Consider the following 20,178-nt stretch of genomic DNA (forward strand, 5'->3'; position numbering starts at 1 on the left):
TGGCGTGTGTTAGTAACAACTGGCTTGATTTTTCGTCTATATCGCGCTTTTGGCGAAAAATAAAATGATGATATTGATTAGGGTTTGACATAACGGTTCCGAGCAAAACATACGAAATCTCACGATGTTTTTCGCTAAGGCATAGAGAAACATTGTCGTGTTCGTAACAGTAGGACTCCTGAAATAACCAACATAAGTTTTCCGTTTAACGTCCCTCACTCCCTGATACCCTGACGTGAAAATTGACTTGAAAGTTGACCACCCCTGACGTGATTGGATAAAGGCAAATCCTGTAGGCTGAGATACTGAGGTTGATCACAAAACCCACGGTAGCAAAATGTGCACTACCGGATACAAAAAGTTGGTGGCCTATGGTAAGGTAGGATGATGTTTATCTTCGGACTGAGGAAAGTCTTTGCACGACTTAAACCCGGCGATGATTTCTCATCGCTCGAGCTTAAGTTTTCAGGTTCGCAAGTCAAAGAAAACTTTACTTTCACTTTTCTTGACTTGCGAATCTCACTCTCATGGTAGGCTTGCTGAAACAAACCTTTCAGCTTCGGCGTTTCTCCACATATTTACCGTGAGCATTGAGCAGGGTTTCTTGAGATTGAAAAGCGAAGTAGGCCGACCCAGTTTTTTTATGCTCAATTTCATTCCAGAGAAATCGCAAACAGTTGGAAAACGATCGAGCGCATGTTGATCAATCTCTCCCTCTAAACTTATCTTGCTATGGCGCTTCTGTGGAAACAGCATTTTGTTGTACTAAAGCCCGTTAATTTAAAGAAATACGTTTTTTATGCCCTCCTTTAAACTGCTTGCTAATAGGAATCACGAACCTCATTTTTATTTTGTAAGATGTCTGAAAAATATTTCAGCTATCCTTACACTTGCCGCTTAGGAAATTTTTAACTGATTCTTAATTCCAAATTTGGGTTTTCGATATGTATTCATCCGCTTACCAGTAACGCCATTTGCCGTAAATTTTATCCATGTTAATCGCGTTAAATTTAATAAAATCAGCAAGTTATTTGTTTTCTAGATAAAGTTGACGCTTGTTTGTATAACTTTTTTGCTTTGTTAAGTAAGTTAGAGTTGTGTTTCGATCTATTTATTTTAGAGTTACGATATTAGTTAGTGCAAAAAAAGCCGGTACGATTATTTGTGCAGAAACGAACGTGAACTAGAGTGTGATAAATCCGTCTTAATCTTAATCTCAGTAAATCGAAGTTATTTAATATCAAAAAATGGGAGAATCTAAAGATAGAAATGAAACAGTATACCAGGCCAAATTAGCTGAACAAGCTGAAAGATACGATGGTATGTTGTAAAATATTACCAGTAGGCCATGGTATACCGTCGTTTATGAAAATAGCTAGGCCTAATGCTTGCTGGTACAAAAGCTATTGTAATTTGTTTTGTTTCGTTTAAATTTAGTAAAAGTAAATAGATTATTGTATAATAGTATAACTGTCATTTGATTTGGACACTCAATGCTTTGATTGATTTTTAAATCTGGGCGGCAAACTTCGATGACCACAAGGTCTTTCGTCGCCCCACACCAAGCTGCTGTTAGTATTTGTAAAGCTGCGTTATTAATTTGTTTGAAGCTCGAAAACAAATTCCTTCTCTCTCAGTAGCGTAATGGTTTCATTTAACCAAGCTCTACCAGAAAGTTTGCTTTCAGTAGGCAAGATAAATGCACCAAAAATGTAATACTAAAATTTCCACCATGCCAAGGGTGCCTCCAAAAATTAAAGGTTCGCTTGGATTGCTAAATTCACTTGCATCATTCGGTTGGAGCGCTTATATGGCTTGAAACGTTTTGATTGTTTTGACAACGGAAATCGTTTGTGGATGGATCGAAGCTGTAAAATTGAAGTAGTCTATAAGCTGGTGCTGTGTAAATACATCTCACAAACTTAAATTTTTAGTGTAGGGACATTAAGTTATAGTTGGCGTCTCCCACTGGGAATTTTGTATGATGTGCCGGCATAGGCGCCGAAGTTTACAAAGTGTAGGGTTTTTTCTTTGCAATTTAAATCTCATGTTAAATAAGTTTGCCTGGGGCTAGAGAAAAATTTTTTCACCAAATTGTGCAGAATTTAATCTACTTTTTTACTATATATAATTTTATATTATTTTTTGTTAATGCAAAAACAGAGCAAAACAATTTCTTCCAAGACTACTTTTTTCGGGTAATTGCGGTCACACATCTCCATAAATGCGTCCGCATTTCCCTACTTTTGCGGACGTATTTTTATGAAGAATTTAGCCTTTTACAGTATTGCGGTTTGTTGTGTGTAAGACTGAAGAAGAACATTGGAGTTAAAAGCAATGCAAAATAAACTGCTTTTATTCATTGATTCATCGAATAACTGTATAATAAATATATGTATGTATAAATATTGTAATAATAAGGGAGAAGAATATTCAGGTAACTTGGTTTGTGTAAAACGATGCGCAACCACTACGATTCGTTTTTACTTTTGCATTTATATAATGGACGGGTCAAGTTTTAAACGTTTTTAGTATACCTTGCATATCCTATAAGCGTAACTTAACCGTAACGATTATCGTATGTTTACAGTGTAATGCAAAATTAAAAGTAAGTCATTACGCTTAGCCTGCATCGAGTACAAGAAAAATTACAAAGGAATAAGGCGGCAAGCTTATACTCGTGTACATGATAAAAATTCATGGTACAACATGTTTTCTGATAATGTATTTGTTTATTTCATGCGACAAGAAACAATTCAAGAAAATACTTCTTGAGAATTGATGCTAATAAAAGAAGAACCGAAAAACATTTTATCAGCACCATTTTCACACACACATATCACAATACCACTGCACGTTTTCAATTTCATTCACCTCGATATTGAGGTTGGTGCATTTGGTATGGTCCCAGAAATCACAAGCTACCCATGACGGTTCAGCCGGACCTCTTTTCCATTTTTGCAAATAGCTGAAAGAGCTGCATTTAGCGTTACTTGATCGTAAGAGTTCCTTGATTTCTTACTTGGTAACTCCATATTGCACAAGTAGACTAAAGTAAGCAAATATTCGCGTGCAAACAAAGCATTTGATAAACGAGAATGGCCACGTTATGCTGTCCGCTTTTTGGGGGTTGTTTTGTAATTGTGATGACACACAGAAAAATAAAAAAAAAACATTGAAAAAATACACATAGACATATAAAATTTTGTACATACACAGAAGAAGGATACAGTTACTCATGTGCGAAAAAAGAATGAAAAAAGAGCAAGATTTGCGGGAGAAACAGCAGTTTAGTTTGCAGAGTGTAAAAAAATTTTTTGCTGTTTTTCATATCGTTCTGGTCTTTGTTTGAGATAGTCACGCTCTAAGGGTAATAACAAACGTTTTACTTGGAGTAACTCCCTGAAATTTTCTGGAGTTGTTTATTAGAAATATTAGATGAGGCTAATTTTAAGAAAAGATTTTTCGTTGTAAAATTTTTCGGTAATTTCAGAAACAATTTTACTGGCCGCAATAGCGCCGATTGACCCTAGCACAATTGTAATTCTATTCATGTCTTAGTGCTTAGCCACTTTTTTTGACAACGAATCGCTGGGAGCATGTTCTTTGTTCTACCATACGTCGTACTTTTAGTTCTGTGAAGTTTACGGCAAAAATTTAACGACATTTTTATACGAATTATTCAATCATTATCTATTATTTAATTATTGTTGGTTTTTTAATTTATTTGCATCAAAAAACATAAACAGATCTAACAAAATTAGCAGCAACGATTACTGAATATACTTCTATTTGACACATAATCAAGAACAATAAAAGTTTGAACCCTTCACTAAAGTATCTCGTCTGTGATTTTCCGCACCCTCTTCTAGTTTTGCACTCGCTATTCTCTTTAAACTCTTCGCATGCATCGTCCCAAGGTTATTTTTGGTCATTATGTTTGTCTGTACAGACGTTACTTCCGTAACACCAGAGATTGTAAAACACTTCCAGCAAAAGCATATAAGCCTATATAACCTTTTCACTCAAACTGTATTCATTTGAAACATACACGCAGACATAACATTCAAAACAAGAGTAATGAAAAGTACATAATAAAACACACTGGGAAGTTAAAATAATCTCACTTGGAAAAAGTATTCTGGCGAAAAGAATTGCGATCAATCCATTCATTTATTACAAGATTTAAGTCAAGTTTGTCTGCTCGTTCCTTTAACATGTTTAAAATGCAAACGTGAATAAGCCGTTTCTGAGACATGGTCGTACGCAAATAAGTTTTCAGACGATGTAAAGTACTGAAAGATCGTTCTGCTTCACAGGCGTTACATGGTAATGACAGATAAATGCGGAGCAAGGTCAGAACATTTGTAAATAAATTTTTATAGCATGCATCCGTCTTAAAAAACTCACAATTAAGTCATTCACAGAAACCACCTCAAATAACTTTGCCTCAGCAACTATTCTAACTATTACTTCAACTAAGTAAACCTATGTCTAGTTGCATTTCCAGATTAAGACGATTTGTGTCCAAATCGTTGCCATACAGCTCTGCAATGCAACTAGAAATAGGTTTGCTTAGTTGAAGTAATGCATCTTCAACCGCTGAAGCTGACGTCAAATCTTCCTGAGGTACTTCCCCTTCAGTGCAGCGCAGCATTCCTGGAAAACTTTCACATAGAGAGACGCATAGTATTCTTTCGCAGATTGCAAAAATTGCCTACACGCATGCCACGACGTTGGACTTCAACAGGAATATAGAACCACGTTCATCAGAAGAAATTGTAAAACTTGAAGCATGAAATAAGTTGAAAATTTCTTCATAGAGTGGAGATGAGCATTGGCATTACTACGTGTGGAACTGTCAATTGATAAATCGTTTGACAAACTCGCCAACCAATTCAGAACGCTTTGATACTGAGAAAGGAATGAATCCAGAGCAGGAAGGTATAAAACCCACCTTGTGGGACACAACGGTCGGAGAGATTTAAATCAGCTGCAGCCGCTATTGAGTTTAAACTGATTGTAGCTTGATAATCATTTAGGAGAAGCCATGATAAAATTCACCACAGCACTTTAGGGGCTGTTGGCCCATCCGAAGCCCTATCTAAAACAATGCAAAGTACCATTTTTCAATTTGAATTTGCTTCTAAACAAGCCCGGTCACCTCGCTGAGTTTTTGTATCCGCCGAGATGTAGGATAAAAGAACTTAATGCAGTATTTTGAGCGAATTCTCGTATCTGGAATTCTCACACCAAATGCTTCAACTTTTTAACAACTTTTTTTCTTGTATTTTTCCAAAAAATCAGCCAAGAAGCCTTTACTTTGAACCAACACAAAACGTCAACTTTAGCCTGAACCTAAACTCCGCACATGCCATAACAACAGCAAACCTTCACAGATTAAGGTCACGTGCGCACTGGACCGGAACCATTGATACTTTTTCTATACTGACGTCTTGCATGCAACCTTCGTCACAATCGCCGGGTTGCCATTTTAAAACTGCTCAAAATGGTACTACAGGCCCTTAAGATTCTAATGGCAGCAATACTCTCAATGGTGGTGTTGAAAGCATCTTGTATAACAAGATTTATTTGATTACCTGCACAGTAAATATATGTCATCGCTGGGTTAATCTGCTTAAACCACGAGATGGCCACGCATGTTAGCTGCGCCATCATTTGTTTGCCTTCGACAATTTTTCAAGTCTAATCCAGCTGAAGTAACGCAGCTCTTAATAACGTTAAATAAGGTGAAAGAATCTGTGCTATCGGTTGCATAAAGCCCTAAAATATGTTCTTGGACACATAAATTCTCGTCAACATACCGAACGCAGATGGAAACCTGTTCCTGATTTGAAACATCAGTAGTTTCATCTGCAATTATACTGAAAAACTTATACTGCTGCTTATATTTCATCTGCAATTATACTGCTTTATTAATATCGGCTACGACACCGCGGATTACTGCCTCTGCTATCATTTGCAACATTTCATTTTTTACATCATGGCTTATCCATTTCGGTTTTGCTGATCTTTCAAAACAGAGTGACACATCTTCATTATATTTCCTCAGTAGTGTAAGCGTTTACACTAAGTTCGACTTGCTGTCGTCATGTCCTCTCAAAGCTAGACCTTGCTGAGTGAGAAATCTTATACTCTCGAATATTGCCTCAAGTGAAACCCTATTTCGCTTGAGATTTTCTTGTGCTTTTGAATTAACTAAAGCGGCAACGTGACTTTCAGGCGTAGTTCAGCTTTGTGTCAAGACAGAGCTTGTGAAGGGAACTCTCGCTGTGTTTCTTGGCGGTACCTTTGATGTGCTTCCAATCTATGCATCCTGTCAGCCAAACTGGTTACTCACGTTTGAAAGTCGAAATAACATCGGGGGTCACATGATTTGCTGAAGAAACCCAATTGCACACAGCACAAATAGCCACGATAGCGACTGCACCTTTTGTCGATCATATCTTATCCATTCGTGCTGTTATAGCAATCGTAAAACATATTTTTCACTAATAGTGAAACTTTCGGAACAACCAGGAATAGACGGATCTGAAGTCGAAACGTCTTCTTTCTCATGCGGCAAACTAACTTCATTGTCGTTTTCCCCTGGTCTATTCTGAGCGAAAAACGACCTAATAGATGTTTGCCTGCCTGACCTTTCTACATCCTTACGTTTAACAGAGCTCCTCTAACTCGCATTGGTCATTTCTAAACAAATTTAAATGAAGAGTTGTTAAAATTTAGCCTAATCTTGGCATACTGGTACTTGTAAAATTCTGTATTAAAGTAGTAAACGTAGGAAAATTTTGTGATCACAATTTTCCAAATTGTAAAATTCCGTTTTGGAAAATTGCACAGTGGAAAACTTTATTCCCCTATTTTTCTTTTAGAATTTTTCACTGGTCATCTTATTGTATGACGTGTTTAATTTAGAGTGCATTTATAAATAAATTGCATTGTTGTAATAATGGTTATTGTATCGCGAGAAAGTCACCTGTTACGCCATAAAGTTTATTATGTAACGTGTAACAAGTAAATGGGTGATTGCAGAAAGTCCATTAGTTTTGGATCGCATTGATAAAAATGTTAAGTCTACAAAGCTTGTCGCATCTGCCATCACGGCAAGCAAGCTATGAGGAAATCTTAGTCGAAGTGACCGGACTGGAGTTGTCACTCTTCAAACCAGTAGCAACAATAAATTTAACCAATTTATCTTGATTACAAGAACGTAAAATCGCTATTATTTGTTAAAAAAATCTGCCCAAGTTCGACGCCCGTTTGTGCCGGTTAACTTCTTGGCATAGAATTGCCGTTTTGCCTTATATTATATTGGCGTGCAAAAAAACTCATATTTTTGGTGAAGTCTGTGATGTAAAAAGTTTTTTGTTCATTAATGGACACTTTTTATTGAAGGTTGAAATTTATGCTGTGAAATAATAAAATTGTTTCCGTACGCTCGTTGACACCACAGATCTGCCTGTTGTCATTTTGAACCCTGCAATTTGCAGTGCATTATGCGTGAGGAACGTATCTTGACCTCTTTTTTCTCTAGCTCGTTTTTCTTTTAACTCCTTGGTAAACGTTATTTCTTTCGTGCAAACCAAGGTGCCTAATGTAATGTAGATATTGTCGTTAGCACATTATTTGTTATCTGTTGTTTATTTCTCGTCATGTTTAACCAGGCATTGTTGTTTGAAAGTAGTAAAATGTATTGTTTTCTTCAAAGTTGCATCTGTGGAAACAGAAATAAGATTTTATTTTGTGAAAGTGATAATTGGGCCCATTTTGCGAGGTGTGTGTTCGTTCGATCTGTTCTTGTAGGTAGGGTCATTTACCATTATTGTGTTGGGGATACACATGAAAATGTTTCAATTACACCAAGCATTTACAGTTTCAACGTTGGATGCTTTAATAAGCGTTAATGCATAAGTACTTTGCTTTGACTGGATCGTTGTGTTCATATTCAAAAAATATTGTTGTACTAATTTCCCAAACAACGGAGTACTACTTGTATATATTGGAAATTCGAAAGTTTTTTGTGAATAAGCATTTGCAGTTTACATTTTTCGTATATCAAATCTAAACAACGTGTAACACTCTTATGATTATCACGATGTTTGTATGTCGTTTAAATGTAATTTTAAGAGTAGGTTAACTATAGCAATTACTCACTGCAACACCTGATATGACTTGTTTTGCTCATGTGTTAAGTTACTTGCATAACACCATTGACGTCACCATAGACGTCACACCATTGACATTATTTTGCCAAGCTGGCTTCAATGGGTTGGGTTTATTCTGGTATCCTAATTAGAACTGTCAAAGAGAGAGAAAATAAATACTAAAGCTGCTAATAAGCCGAGGTTTTTAATCAGAATTTTTGAGATTAAAGTTAAAGCATTATTGTTTGCGCTCGCCAAGGCACAAGGGTAGTGTAATGCAGCCGATACACTCAAAACTTTGGGCACCTGATCTACAGCTTCAACGTTTTCACCAGAACATTCATTTGTATTGATGAAGATTAACATAGGTCCCATGCACTCAAGAGTTAACTTGTGCAAGTTCACATTGGAAAGTACACACTATCCTTCGATTTTTTTTCAAAGACTAAAGACTTTCGATAAAAACTTGTCTGTTTGTAATATGTTTTGTAAAAAATTGTAATTCTATACTACAGTAATTACACATTATGCTTGTAGTTATAACATCATCCTACATGCTGGCAAGCATTATAAAATTGATAACTGCCACTTTTGCTTCAGAAATGGTCAAGTTCATGACTGAAGTCGCGAAATTGGATACGGAGTTGACTGTTGAAGAAAGAAACTTGCTATCGGTGGCATTTAAAAATGTTATTGGTGCTCGTCGTGCATCATGGAGAATAATCAATAGTATTGAACAGAAGGAAAAAGCTAAAGAATCTGATGAACGCAACAACAGGGAGCTGGCAGCCAACTATCTCCAAATTGTTAGTTCTTTAAATGTTTATATATTTATTGTATGGCATATGTGCTATGTCTTAATCAATTTTTGTTAGTCCAGACTTTGTTCATAACACTGGTCTGCATGAAAATTTTATTCTGTATGATGCCAACGTTTTCTAGCTAATTTTGGTGCGCTGATTTCAAAAATGCCATCCTTTTTGGCCTGTCACATCAGGTTTTAAAGTTACGGTCGAAAAACCGCATAATTTTTCTCTTTTACGTTTTACTACCCACTTTTTTGTCAAAAGGATATAATTTGTCAAGATAAATTTTGTTATCACAACGAGCTACGTATGTGGTACCAGAAAAAACTCAAGAGCCTTCCCTTTGGCGTCCCTACGGTATGTAGGGAGCAAAAAAACTATCGAAAGGACTGTTATTTTTGTATGGTGTATTAAGGGGTTTAACAGAAGAAACAAATCCAATATCAAGTACCCTAATTTAAAGTCAGCATTGAGGTGTGTACCACATTGTGATGAAATTCCTGTGCCGAATCCTCTAACAGAGATGCAAAGCTCCTCAGAATCTGAAAGAAGTGCAGGTGATGGAGAGCACTATCAGGAAGGAATAAACGATGACTCTCCAGAGCTGTGTTCACAAACTCAGCTGAATGATCTCACAAGAGAGTTATATCTTTCAAAAGTATATGCACAACTTCTAGTGTCAAGATTAAAGGAAAAGAATCTTCTAGAAAAGGGTACAAGTTTTGCGTGGTACCGCCACAGAGAGAAAAAATTTACAGAATTTTTTAGTAAAGAAAATACTCTGGTTTATTGGAAGAATGTTCAGGGTTTAGTTGAAACATTTGGGATATCATATTCAGCAGAATATTGGAGACTGTTCATAGATTCTTGGAAGACGAGCATGAAAGCTGTGTTGTGGTACAATGGGAAAACTGTGCCATCAGTACCTGTTGCACATTCTACTGATATGCCAGAAACGTATGAAAACACAGAAACTCTGTTGCAAATGATAAAGTACCAAGAGCATAACTGGTTGATATGTGGTGATTTAAAAGTTGTAGCTCTCATACTATACTACACTAAATTTCCCTGTTTTCTTTATCTCTGGGACAGTAGGGCGGATACTTCTCACTTTACTCGGAAATTGTGGCCAGCAAGAGATGAGTTTCTGCCAGGATCTAAGAATGTAAAGGCACATCCTCTTGTTGCTCCAGCAAAAGTTTTTTTACCGCCCTTGCACATCAAGTTTGAGTGCATGAAAAACTTTGTGAAAGATATGGACAAATACGGAGAAGGATTTAGGTACCTGCAAGAAAAGTTTTCTTCTTTATCCGAAGCTAAGCTGCAAGCAGGTATTTTCACTGGACCTCAAATCAGAGAACTGTTGAAGGATGAAGATTTCGAAAAAAAAGTCTATAACGGAATTGCAAGCCTGGAAGGGGTTAAAAGCTGTTATCCAGCAGTTCCATGGAAATAACAGAGCCTCCAATTACAAACAGCTTGTTACAGATATGCTCGATGCCTTTCAAAAACTTGGATGTAGGATGAGCATCAAAATGCACTTTTTACCCTCCCACCTAGACTACTTCCCAAATAACTGTGGGACGTTTAGTGAGGAACAAAGTGAACGTTTTCACCGCGAGAAAATGGTGATGGAGGAACGCTATCAGGGTAAGTGGAACGTCAGCATGATTGCTGACTACTGCTGGTGTCTTAAAAGAGAAGACTCTACTAAATATGTGAGAAAATCAGGTAGACACGCATTTTCAATAAAATAGATACCGAGGGAGTGAACCGCTGTGCTTTCAATAATAATCATTTTACTGGATTGCATGGTTATTGCTGTCATATTTCAAAAATCTTTATTGTTTTATCATAAGAAGACAAAGATGTGTAACAATTCTGTGCAAACTGTGAATTTTTTCGAGTCAAGCTTGTTGTACACCTTACGTTATTTGCAATTATTCACCAAAAACGCTATATCACGTGTAACAGTTATCTCAAAAACCTGATGTGCTAGAATAAAAAGGACCACAGATTCGGAATCAGCGCCCCAAAATTAGCTATGTTTGCATGTTTTTAGTGAAAAAAAAATTTTTAAGTTGAAAAATGCAGGCCAGTGTAATATATCCGAAATTATTAACTATTTAACAGAATCTTTTAAGGAATATTTTTCCTGTCTGTGTTAATATATTGTATTTAATGTAGTAATTATGCTTGAAGTAGTGATATGACGGTATTGGTCCATTAGGTTAAGTCTGGCCAAATATCGGTAGGTGTGCAAAATTGGTCAAATCAGTTATCGGTTGTGTGTGTACCAGTAGTTGTTAAGCTGGGTTTGTTGAGTCACTGGGGTTAATTGGGCTTTAGGATATATACTCGCTGTTTGTTTAATGTATGTTTTTGAATTTTGAGTTCAGTAAATGCATATGACATGAAACTTGAAGGGTTTACCACCTTGAACAAGTTTACTAACTACTGGTATAAACTCAGTACAGAGCCGGGGCAGATGTAGAAGATTTATAAGGGAAGTGTTCTGTTCGTCTGAAGTTTTGAAAATAGGAATTCCCCAAGAAACGGGAATTTTGCCAACTTTATTTTACTGCTGGTTTATTTGCTTTCGTATCACTGTCCATAGTGTATTGGTTAATGAGCTTAAGAATATGTGCTTTTTTCACATAAATCATTCTTAGCTCATTCCTATGCTTGCTTTCCCTGTTAAATTTTCCAAAGTATAAGACCACAAGCAAAATCACAATAAGAGTTGTTGGTAACCAGTGCTGACGCATTTTGTTAAGTCGTCTTTAGTCAGTGATACTTATGCAAAAATCTGCAATTGTCTTCTTACGAAACACTTGTAACTATTTGGCCACGTCAAAAAAAAACAATATGATGTCGGCACATAACAATGCAACATAACATTGTGACATCATAAACATTAGAAAAACACTTTTCAAAAAGGAGGTCAGTACGATGCATGTTAGCAAAAAGGCGACTCCAAATGTCTTCAAAATGATGACGTTATTCTTGAACCATCGTCACTTTCTACAGTGAGTAAATTATAGTTTTTTGAAACAACAGACAAGGCTAGTGAACGCAGTGCTCGAAAACAAACTATTTTTGCAGAAAATATTTCTTCTTCCACCAACAGTTTGTTTACTATGTTAATCCTTATGTTTTCAAGAAATTTAAGGTAACCATGCAAGCGTCAAGGTTACATTAATTATTATTTATATTTACTCCATTTCACATAAACGCATATCCATTTTGTCAGACATTTTTATGTGATTATCTGTTATATGCGTTTAAGCCGTCTGCTCTAGAAATCATTTTCACATAAATAGACGATTGTGTACTTTACAAAACTAAACTCAAACAAAATCACACAAACTTCACAACAAGATAAACCAGTATGTTCCATATATACTGGGGTATAAGCCTTTCAAAAGAAAAATATAAGGCTTGTAATAGACCGTAAGTATGATCAAAGCAGTTTGTTTCATTAGTTAGCAGGTCGATAGATACAGTCGAAATCGGTTATCGCATAGTCAATTTGCCAAGCTTTTTTATGCGACTAACCGATGTATAGTCAAGTGGGGCAAAAAAATGCAAAATTGACAAACTTTTGATTTTCTCGCTAAAAAATGGGCCAAAAAGTAAAGTTTTACCCTCTATTGATCAATATTAATATTCCATTGATGTATCCAAAAAATTGGAGCATTATGTTTATTCTTTTTATTTTTATCGAATATTTTGTGTTGCTTTTTTTTCCCCAGTGTTTGGGGCAATAAAAACCATGCTTGGGGTAAAAAAAAACAATCAATTTCAACAGCAAATTTTGTTTATTAAAAGCAATACAAAGCAGAAGAAATAGCAATATATACAGATGAGGATGAAACTGTAACATCTTGTTCAAACAAACAAAAAAGTTTATGCATTATGAAGTCCATATTTGCTTAGGAACACAAATTTTTCTTTCACTTCCTCTTCTTCGGCAAAACCAAAATATTATTTTGCACTTCCTTTGTTTGCCAGTCCCAATACACTGCATCTTCTGAAGTTGATTTCTTGTCCCAAAACTTAAATTCAGCTTGCTCAATCTTTCCATCAACCTCGTCTCTGAAGACCTTCAGAAGTTTTCCCCAATAATATGTTTTTGGCTTCTCCCAAAACACTGCAAAGTACTTTCCAACTTGCTTTTTGTTTATTTCCAATTTAAATGTTCTCTTTTCTTTCTTCTGTTCGTTTACACTTTCTTCAGTTACATCTCTTCTCTCTTCCTCTACATCTTCCATTCTAACAACTGTGTCTTCTCTTGTTTTGTCATTCATTTCTTCAGATTCATTGTCAGACTCTTCTACCATCTCATCCTCTGTATCTACTCTCCTCATGTCTTCATCCATTTCTCTTTGAATTTCCTGCTCCATCCTTCTTTCTATTTCTTCCTCCTCCTCCAAGTCCAGTGATTTTATTTCTTCATCTTCGTCTGCGTTCCTTTTCCTTCTCCCAGCTTTTCTCTTTTTTGCAATTGTTCCATTTGCTTCAAAGTTTTCAACTTGCTTGTTAAATTCTTCATTTGTTAAAATGCTTCCATTCATCTTCACTCTTTTTTCTTTTTTTCTTCTTGTCATTTGATTGTCGTCCCCTTGATTTTAACACACTTTCTATCGAAACCGATTCATCTTTTGACACAAGCCGTATTTTATACTTCATCCTTTCGGGAGCGTGAAGTTGCAACTCATTGATGATGTCCTTTGTTGTTCTGATCCGTGATTGTACTGTGGTGCTCGTCGACGGTGTGAAAACAGCTTAAATGTTGCGGATTTATGAGGTGGATGGCATTTCTTCCACATTACTTGACCATTCAGTTTCCTGTGGACTGGTCTTTTCCAAAATTGGATTGCCTTCTTCATCTTTTGGAGAAACACAATGCTACCAGGACTGGTTAAACTACTACTGAACAGAGACTTCTGAAACTGGTAAATGCTTACAAGAAGGTTAAGCTTTTGAATAGCTATTTGGCAGGAGTTCAACAAAGTGGAATGGTACATAAATCAATTAACTACAAAGAACAACACAAAATGATTGGAGAGTGAAACTTCACGCTTAATTTCACTCGCTTAACTTAATTTCAAATGAATCATCAGTACATTAGGTTTAATGTATTTACTAGAGATCAGGAAACTGAGACAATGCAAGTAAAACATTAAAATGTTAGTTTAATGCCTTATAGCAACCAAAATTGTTTTAAAATAAAAGTTATTAAAGATGGGGTAAAAAAAAACAAGCACAGGGAAAATAAAAACAGCTGTCTTTTTTTGCCCCAACACATTGTGTAATTATGGGGCAAAAAAAGACAACATAGAATAGAATGAAAGGTTAACAGAAATCAAAATTGAAGTACTGGAGTACAATCATACTGAAATATCATGTAGATACACATAAAAAGATTGTGATTTTCAACCATCGTTTTCAATCCACAAAAAGTTTAGTAAAGAGCAAAAAAAGTTTTTTTGGACCGTTTTTGGGTCAATTTAGTGATTTGCATAGTTCCTGAAGAGTACTTACCTCTGGGTCTGTATTGTATGTTAAAAAAATATGCAAATAAATGATGTTTCTAACCATGCAAAGCTTTTTAAAAAAAATCATTCTTAGGGGGAGTTGGGGGGGTTGTCCTTTTTTACCCCAAGTACCCCTATGTTTTTTTTTGCCCCAACTGACTATATGCGTTTTTTACCTACATTTTCTCCGCTATTCTCTTTTAAACACCGGCGCACGCATTCTTGCTCCTCCGCCGATTTTTGGAATGACGCAACAAGTGAGCTTCCTTCTTTTCGATTTCGACACAAAAAAACACGTTACGTTACACACTTTGCGACGTAACAATCCTTCAATAAAAATTAGTCTTGTTGTTCTATTGTGATGTAACGATCCGTAACAATCCTTAAATGAAACGTAGTTTTGTGGTTCATAATCACTGTAGAGAAGGCCTTTTTTCGTGAAGTTTTACTTTATTGTTCAAATCATTTACGTGCTACTGTCTCTATAGCCTTCAGCCTTGCGGTGAATTTAATCACAGCTGTCTTTAATTCACAACTGCTGTCTTCAGTTTCTTGTTGTGTATTTAATCGCTGCGGGTTATGGGAGATCTTGCGATGATTTTTGTTTATTGGTGAGGGTAATCTTCAGCAACTTAACACTTCATCAAAGGAAATATGCAGTCAAGTGATACAAGTCTACAAATCAATCAAGAATTCCTATTCGATTAACCGATTTATACGATAAACCCTTATGCGATTAACCGATGAATTTTCTTCACAAGTGAATGGGAATGGTTTGGGATTATGCAATTCTATGCTATAAAGCGATTTATGGATTTAACCAATATGCGATTAACCGATTTCGACTGTATATACAATGGATAGATAGATAGAATTTGATTTAGGACTTCAGATTTGTATGCAATAAAATGATTTGTGCATTTAAGCGGCATGTGATTAATCGATTTCGTCTGTGCTGCTGTAAGTTGTTGTTTAGGCCTATGCATGCATTCCCAATTTTTATTCTATCTCTTTAGAAAGCAACTCAGATATCAAATAAAATATTTCAATCTGCTTCTAAGAATGTTATTTAAAGTTTGTCCTTTACATAATTTGATTTGATGTGAGGCAGACAAGTGAATTTGCTTTTCTTTTAATTTTTGAAACTAGAGATAAACTTACTTAAAAACACCATGTAAAAAGGGTCCATAATAATACCCTGCATGAATGGCAAATGACCTCGAAAAATCATATATATGTTTTGTTTCAACTGCTTTCGTGCAAAAATGGGAATTCTTCAAAATTAGTTAGTGATGATGTAAGTGTCTCCTCAAGCGTCAAATCCTGGTTCCGCCACTGTTTGATACAATGTGCTTAACAAAACCAGGAATCAGATAACCTTAAGGAACTTGTCGAAGAAAATCTTATTTGCACAAAATATATTGCAAGAAACAAAGAAGTCCACATATATTGTTGTATGCATTATTGGTAGTTTTGGTCTATTTATGTTAGTTGACTATTCATTTTTTAGTTTAGCCATGACACCATACTTAACAATGATGCAAACTGTGTACGTTGCCGCTCTCATGTATTAGCGCAACTAAAACGTTCCTTGTTATAGTAAAACAACAAACTTTTAATACCATCAATTGCAGTTTTCGGTTGAGAAGAACAAACGAACTTTTGACCAAGTATCCACCATCTGTTAATTAATCATGTACAGCGGGCCAGATATTCAAGTTAATCAAATTAACCCGGACACGTGTAGTATCATAATTCAGATGACATTACCAAAATGATATAATTGTAATCAGTATATATACAATGAGTACAGAAATCCAATATTGTAATAATTAAATGAAATGAGATAGCTACTAACCAGAGAAATGTATGGCAAAATGCGACTGTGGCCTATCGTATCCTGTTTTATTTTGATTATTTTACCTCACTTGTAAGGAACCGATAATTTAGCAGTTTTGTTGCCCAAGTCTGGTAAGTCTACATGCCCAAATCACAAAGGTATATATAGCTTTTCAGTACCGCTATGCATTGTGTTTATCATTTTTTCTGAAAAGTATTTCCTGAAGCAAAATCACAAAGCAATCTGTAGAAGCCAACATGGGCCACTGACACGCTTTGTGCGCGAAAATTTTAATCGCATTCCAGCCAGCCATTGTTGATAGCACAAATGTGGTTTCATTTGCCACTGGACTGTGCTTAAACCAGATGCAAGTATTTCAAAAAAAACAAAAGAAAAAAAAACTGTGAAATTGGTAAAAAGAAACGGTGAGGGGGAAAAAATGCTTGCCGTTTGTCATAAAAGCGTTTTAGTAAGCATGTTTCTTTTCATTCTAGTGTTAGAACAAAAGTAATAGTTGTTTTTAATCAGCAAAATAAACTTTTAAGAAATGCGCGCAAAATTTATTTTAACTGCCATTGGTGGTGTTGCACCATCTCAACTCCCCGGCTGTTTCCGCCCCGGGTACAGGGTATTAAAAGCTCATTTATTTTTGTAATTATGTGCTCATAGTACATGTGTCGTATAACTACCACACGCCTTGTTAAACATCAGAAACGGCAGGAATCTTTAGCAAGCAGTTTATGCAATTTGGAAAAACAGTATTTTTCCTGAAGTAAAACTGTTCCTGTTGGCATGTAACTGACTTCAATGTTGCTCAATTATGGTGTAACTATACTGTGTTTGTGTGACAAGTTTGACTAAATTTGTATGCATTTCAGGTTGAGAGCGAGCTAAAAAGCACTTGCAGTGTGATACTCAACTTATTGGACAAGCATCTTATACCAAACTCTGCAACTGACGAGTCTAAAGTTTTTTATAGCAAAATGTAAGTGCTATTATGTGTGCCGGTTTAGTTATGGAACTTGTTTAGTTTGAAATGTATCGGAGAGGTTTGATACGCGTATTTTGGCGCCGAACTGACTATAGTAGCCGTAAGTGGCTTAACTCCCATATCTACCTGACTCTCAAGAAGGGCATCTCCATCCCAACCCATAGGCGGATTTTACCCAGTCAATCACAAAAGATAGCCTATGCTGCTACTACGAGTGTAATCAGTGTAATGTGTTCGTACTATAGTCAATGCACTACGCACACAATCAAGGTGCATTCCAATTACGTTATAATTACAACACGAACATAACCATCTTAAACTATACAACCAAATAAGAGACAGGTGGGGTTAGACGCCACAAGTTGGACAATGTGAATAATTTATCTTAAAGTAAATATATAGCTAAACTCAAATAATAACAATACTCCAAAATCAGTATTATTACTTCTAAAATTAATCAAGTTGCTAGTTAATTCTGGATTTAGTTTTAGACCCATTAGTTCACCAATACACAGCCAGTATGATAAACGATTTAATTTGGTCCACCTTCATTTCATTTTACAGGAAAGGAGATTACTACAGATATTTAGCTGAATTTGAGAAAGATGAAGACCGTAAACTTGCTGCGGAAAATAGCCTTCAGGCTTACAAATCTGCTTCAGACCAAGCCACAAGCGCTCTCAAACCAACTCATCCTATTCGATTAGGTAGATTTAAATTGTATATTTAATAAACAAGATGAATATTGAATATGCTATTTTTTTGCTAGCATATATTGTGTGAAATTAGTGCAACCTGAAAGTTATTACTCAAGGTTAAACTCATTTTTGTAATTACAGTATAGTGGTGATATGTGTGTTCAAAACTTGTGAATTTACAAAGCTGATTAAATCAGAACCTTGACTAAGCCTACTTATAAAGTTATAACCGCTGTGGACATTTGAAATTTTTTATGACTACCTGTAGGTACAAATCACAATATTAAAATGATAACAATTGGGTTGTGTGTTAAATTCAATCAATACCATATCAACAAAGCCAAACAAACGATTAAAAATATTTTTTGAATGTTTATTCTGTTACCAAATTATTACTTTATGCAGGACTGGCTTTGAACTTCTCCGTTTTTTATTATGAAATCTTAAATTCACCTGATCGAGCTTGCGCTCTTGCGAAATCGGCATTTGATGCAGCTATCGCTGAACTGGACACTTTATCTGAAGACTCCTATAAAGATTCCACATTGATCATGCAGCTCTTACGCGACAACCTCACCTTGTGGACATCAGATATGCAGGCAGAGGGTAAGTGGGCAATTTTTGTCACATTTTAGTCACAGTGGTAAGCCGAATCATACCCAAACTGAAAGCTTGAAGTATACCCAGTGACGTGTCCATTGCTAAAGTGTCAGAATTTTATTTACTTCACAGATGTGAACCCAGATCAACAACTGGAAGATGTTGAAGACAATGCTGACGCTTCCTAAATTTTCCTGAGATAAATCTGTTTTATGTATTTCACCAATGGCTATTGTATCTCTTGGCTCTCAAATTATTCAATGTGCAACTGATACTTTAAGATTGCCTAGAGTCAACCTTTGTGAGCACTGGCATTTGATATTGTTCAGTTTCTTGCAATCAAAGAATAATTAATTATAAAATGCTTCCCAAAGCAAACTAACGATTGTGATGTCATAAAAATTTCTATTTTGGCAGCATTGAATTTTGTATGGAATTAAAGAGTGCTGTGTAGTAACATAATTTTATTTTAAAAACGTAGTTTTTTTTTCAAAGAGACTTTTCAAGCTGTTATCACATGTAGTTGTTTTGGCTGTGATAACTAGCATAACACGAGCATCACTACAGTTTCTAAAAAGCTGCATTTGGATGACTGGTGATTGTCAGTGTAAAGTTCATTAATGCGCTTGAACTATGACATTTTTTGGCCTAATACCCAATTCCTTTGAGCTAAGTACTGTAGTATTTTAAGTCAAATATCGTATTCATTTCAAATGCTTCTGTAGTTGTGTGTGAGTAAACCAAACGATTTTGTGTTAAGATTTTCTCTTCGAAGTTATAAGATGTATGAGAATTGAGAACAGCAGATGTTACTTCGCGTTATTTTAAAATTTCAGCTGGTGGCGTATTTCAGGTTCGTCTTTACCTTTGTTCGTCCTACGCACGAAAGTTCCAGCTTTCAGACAAAAACTACATAGCTGAGAAGACGAACAATAACTATCATTTTAGTATTGATTTATGGCCACTGTCCATGCTGAAATTAGTCGATTTCCATGATTTTGTTGCACGTTCTACGTCAGGGGTGTCAAACTCAATCGCACCAGGGGCCAAATCTTAAAACTTATTTAACGCCGCGGGCCGTAAGGATGATAAATGACTGAACGTACATGAATTGGAACAGGCAATGAAACAACACCAAGTGTTTGATGTTTAAAGCTCGGTTTATTATTACCTTACCTTAGCTTACCTACCACGAAGTAGGCTTATTATTGAAAACAAGGCTTTGGGAAAACCAGTGTATTTCACGGAAGTTGGGCCGCACAATCAGTTGGAACAACGTGAATTAAAAAATATTCTATTAAGTCTGTGCTGCATTGTTGGATGTTTAAAGAAACCGCTCTCAAATATGAGCACAAAGTAGACCGATACAATGAATATGTAAAAAATGAATGTACGCAGCTTACGGTATGGCACGCTATATAACTATAAGCTCATACGCAGAAATGCAGTAATAAGATTCTGTCAAACACGAGCGTAGCCTCCTACAGGTAGCCTGCATCAAAAAATGTAAATGAAACCATGCATTTGAAAGTTAAAAT

General features: G+C 35.8%; 1 protein-coding gene across 1 annotated transcript; it reads left to right on the top strand.

Annotated features, from left to right (window-relative positions):
• Positions 1–1,138: 1,138 nt before the first annotated feature.
• On the top strand, positions 1,139–19,399 carry LOC143462616 (14-3-3 protein epsilon-like). Its single transcript, XM_076960842.1, has 6 exons — positions 1,139–1,320; positions 8,766–8,971; positions 17,230–17,336; positions 17,907–18,049; positions 18,446–18,646; positions 18,773–19,399. Exons 1-6 carry the CDS (start codon positions 1,248–1,250, stop codon positions 18,826–18,828), a joined length of 786 nt encoding a protein of 261 aa, XP_076816957.1. The 5' UTR covers positions 1,139–1,247; the 3' UTR covers positions 18,829–19,399.
• Positions 19,400–20,178: the final 779 nt, after the last annotated feature.

This window comes from Clavelina lepadiformis, chromosome 6, assembly GCF_947623445.1.
Source record: "Clavelina lepadiformis chromosome 6, kaClaLepa1.1, whole genome shotgun sequence".
Lineage (NCBI taxonomy): Eukaryota > Metazoa > Chordata > Ascidiacea > Aplousobranchia > Clavelinidae > Clavelina > Clavelina lepadiformis.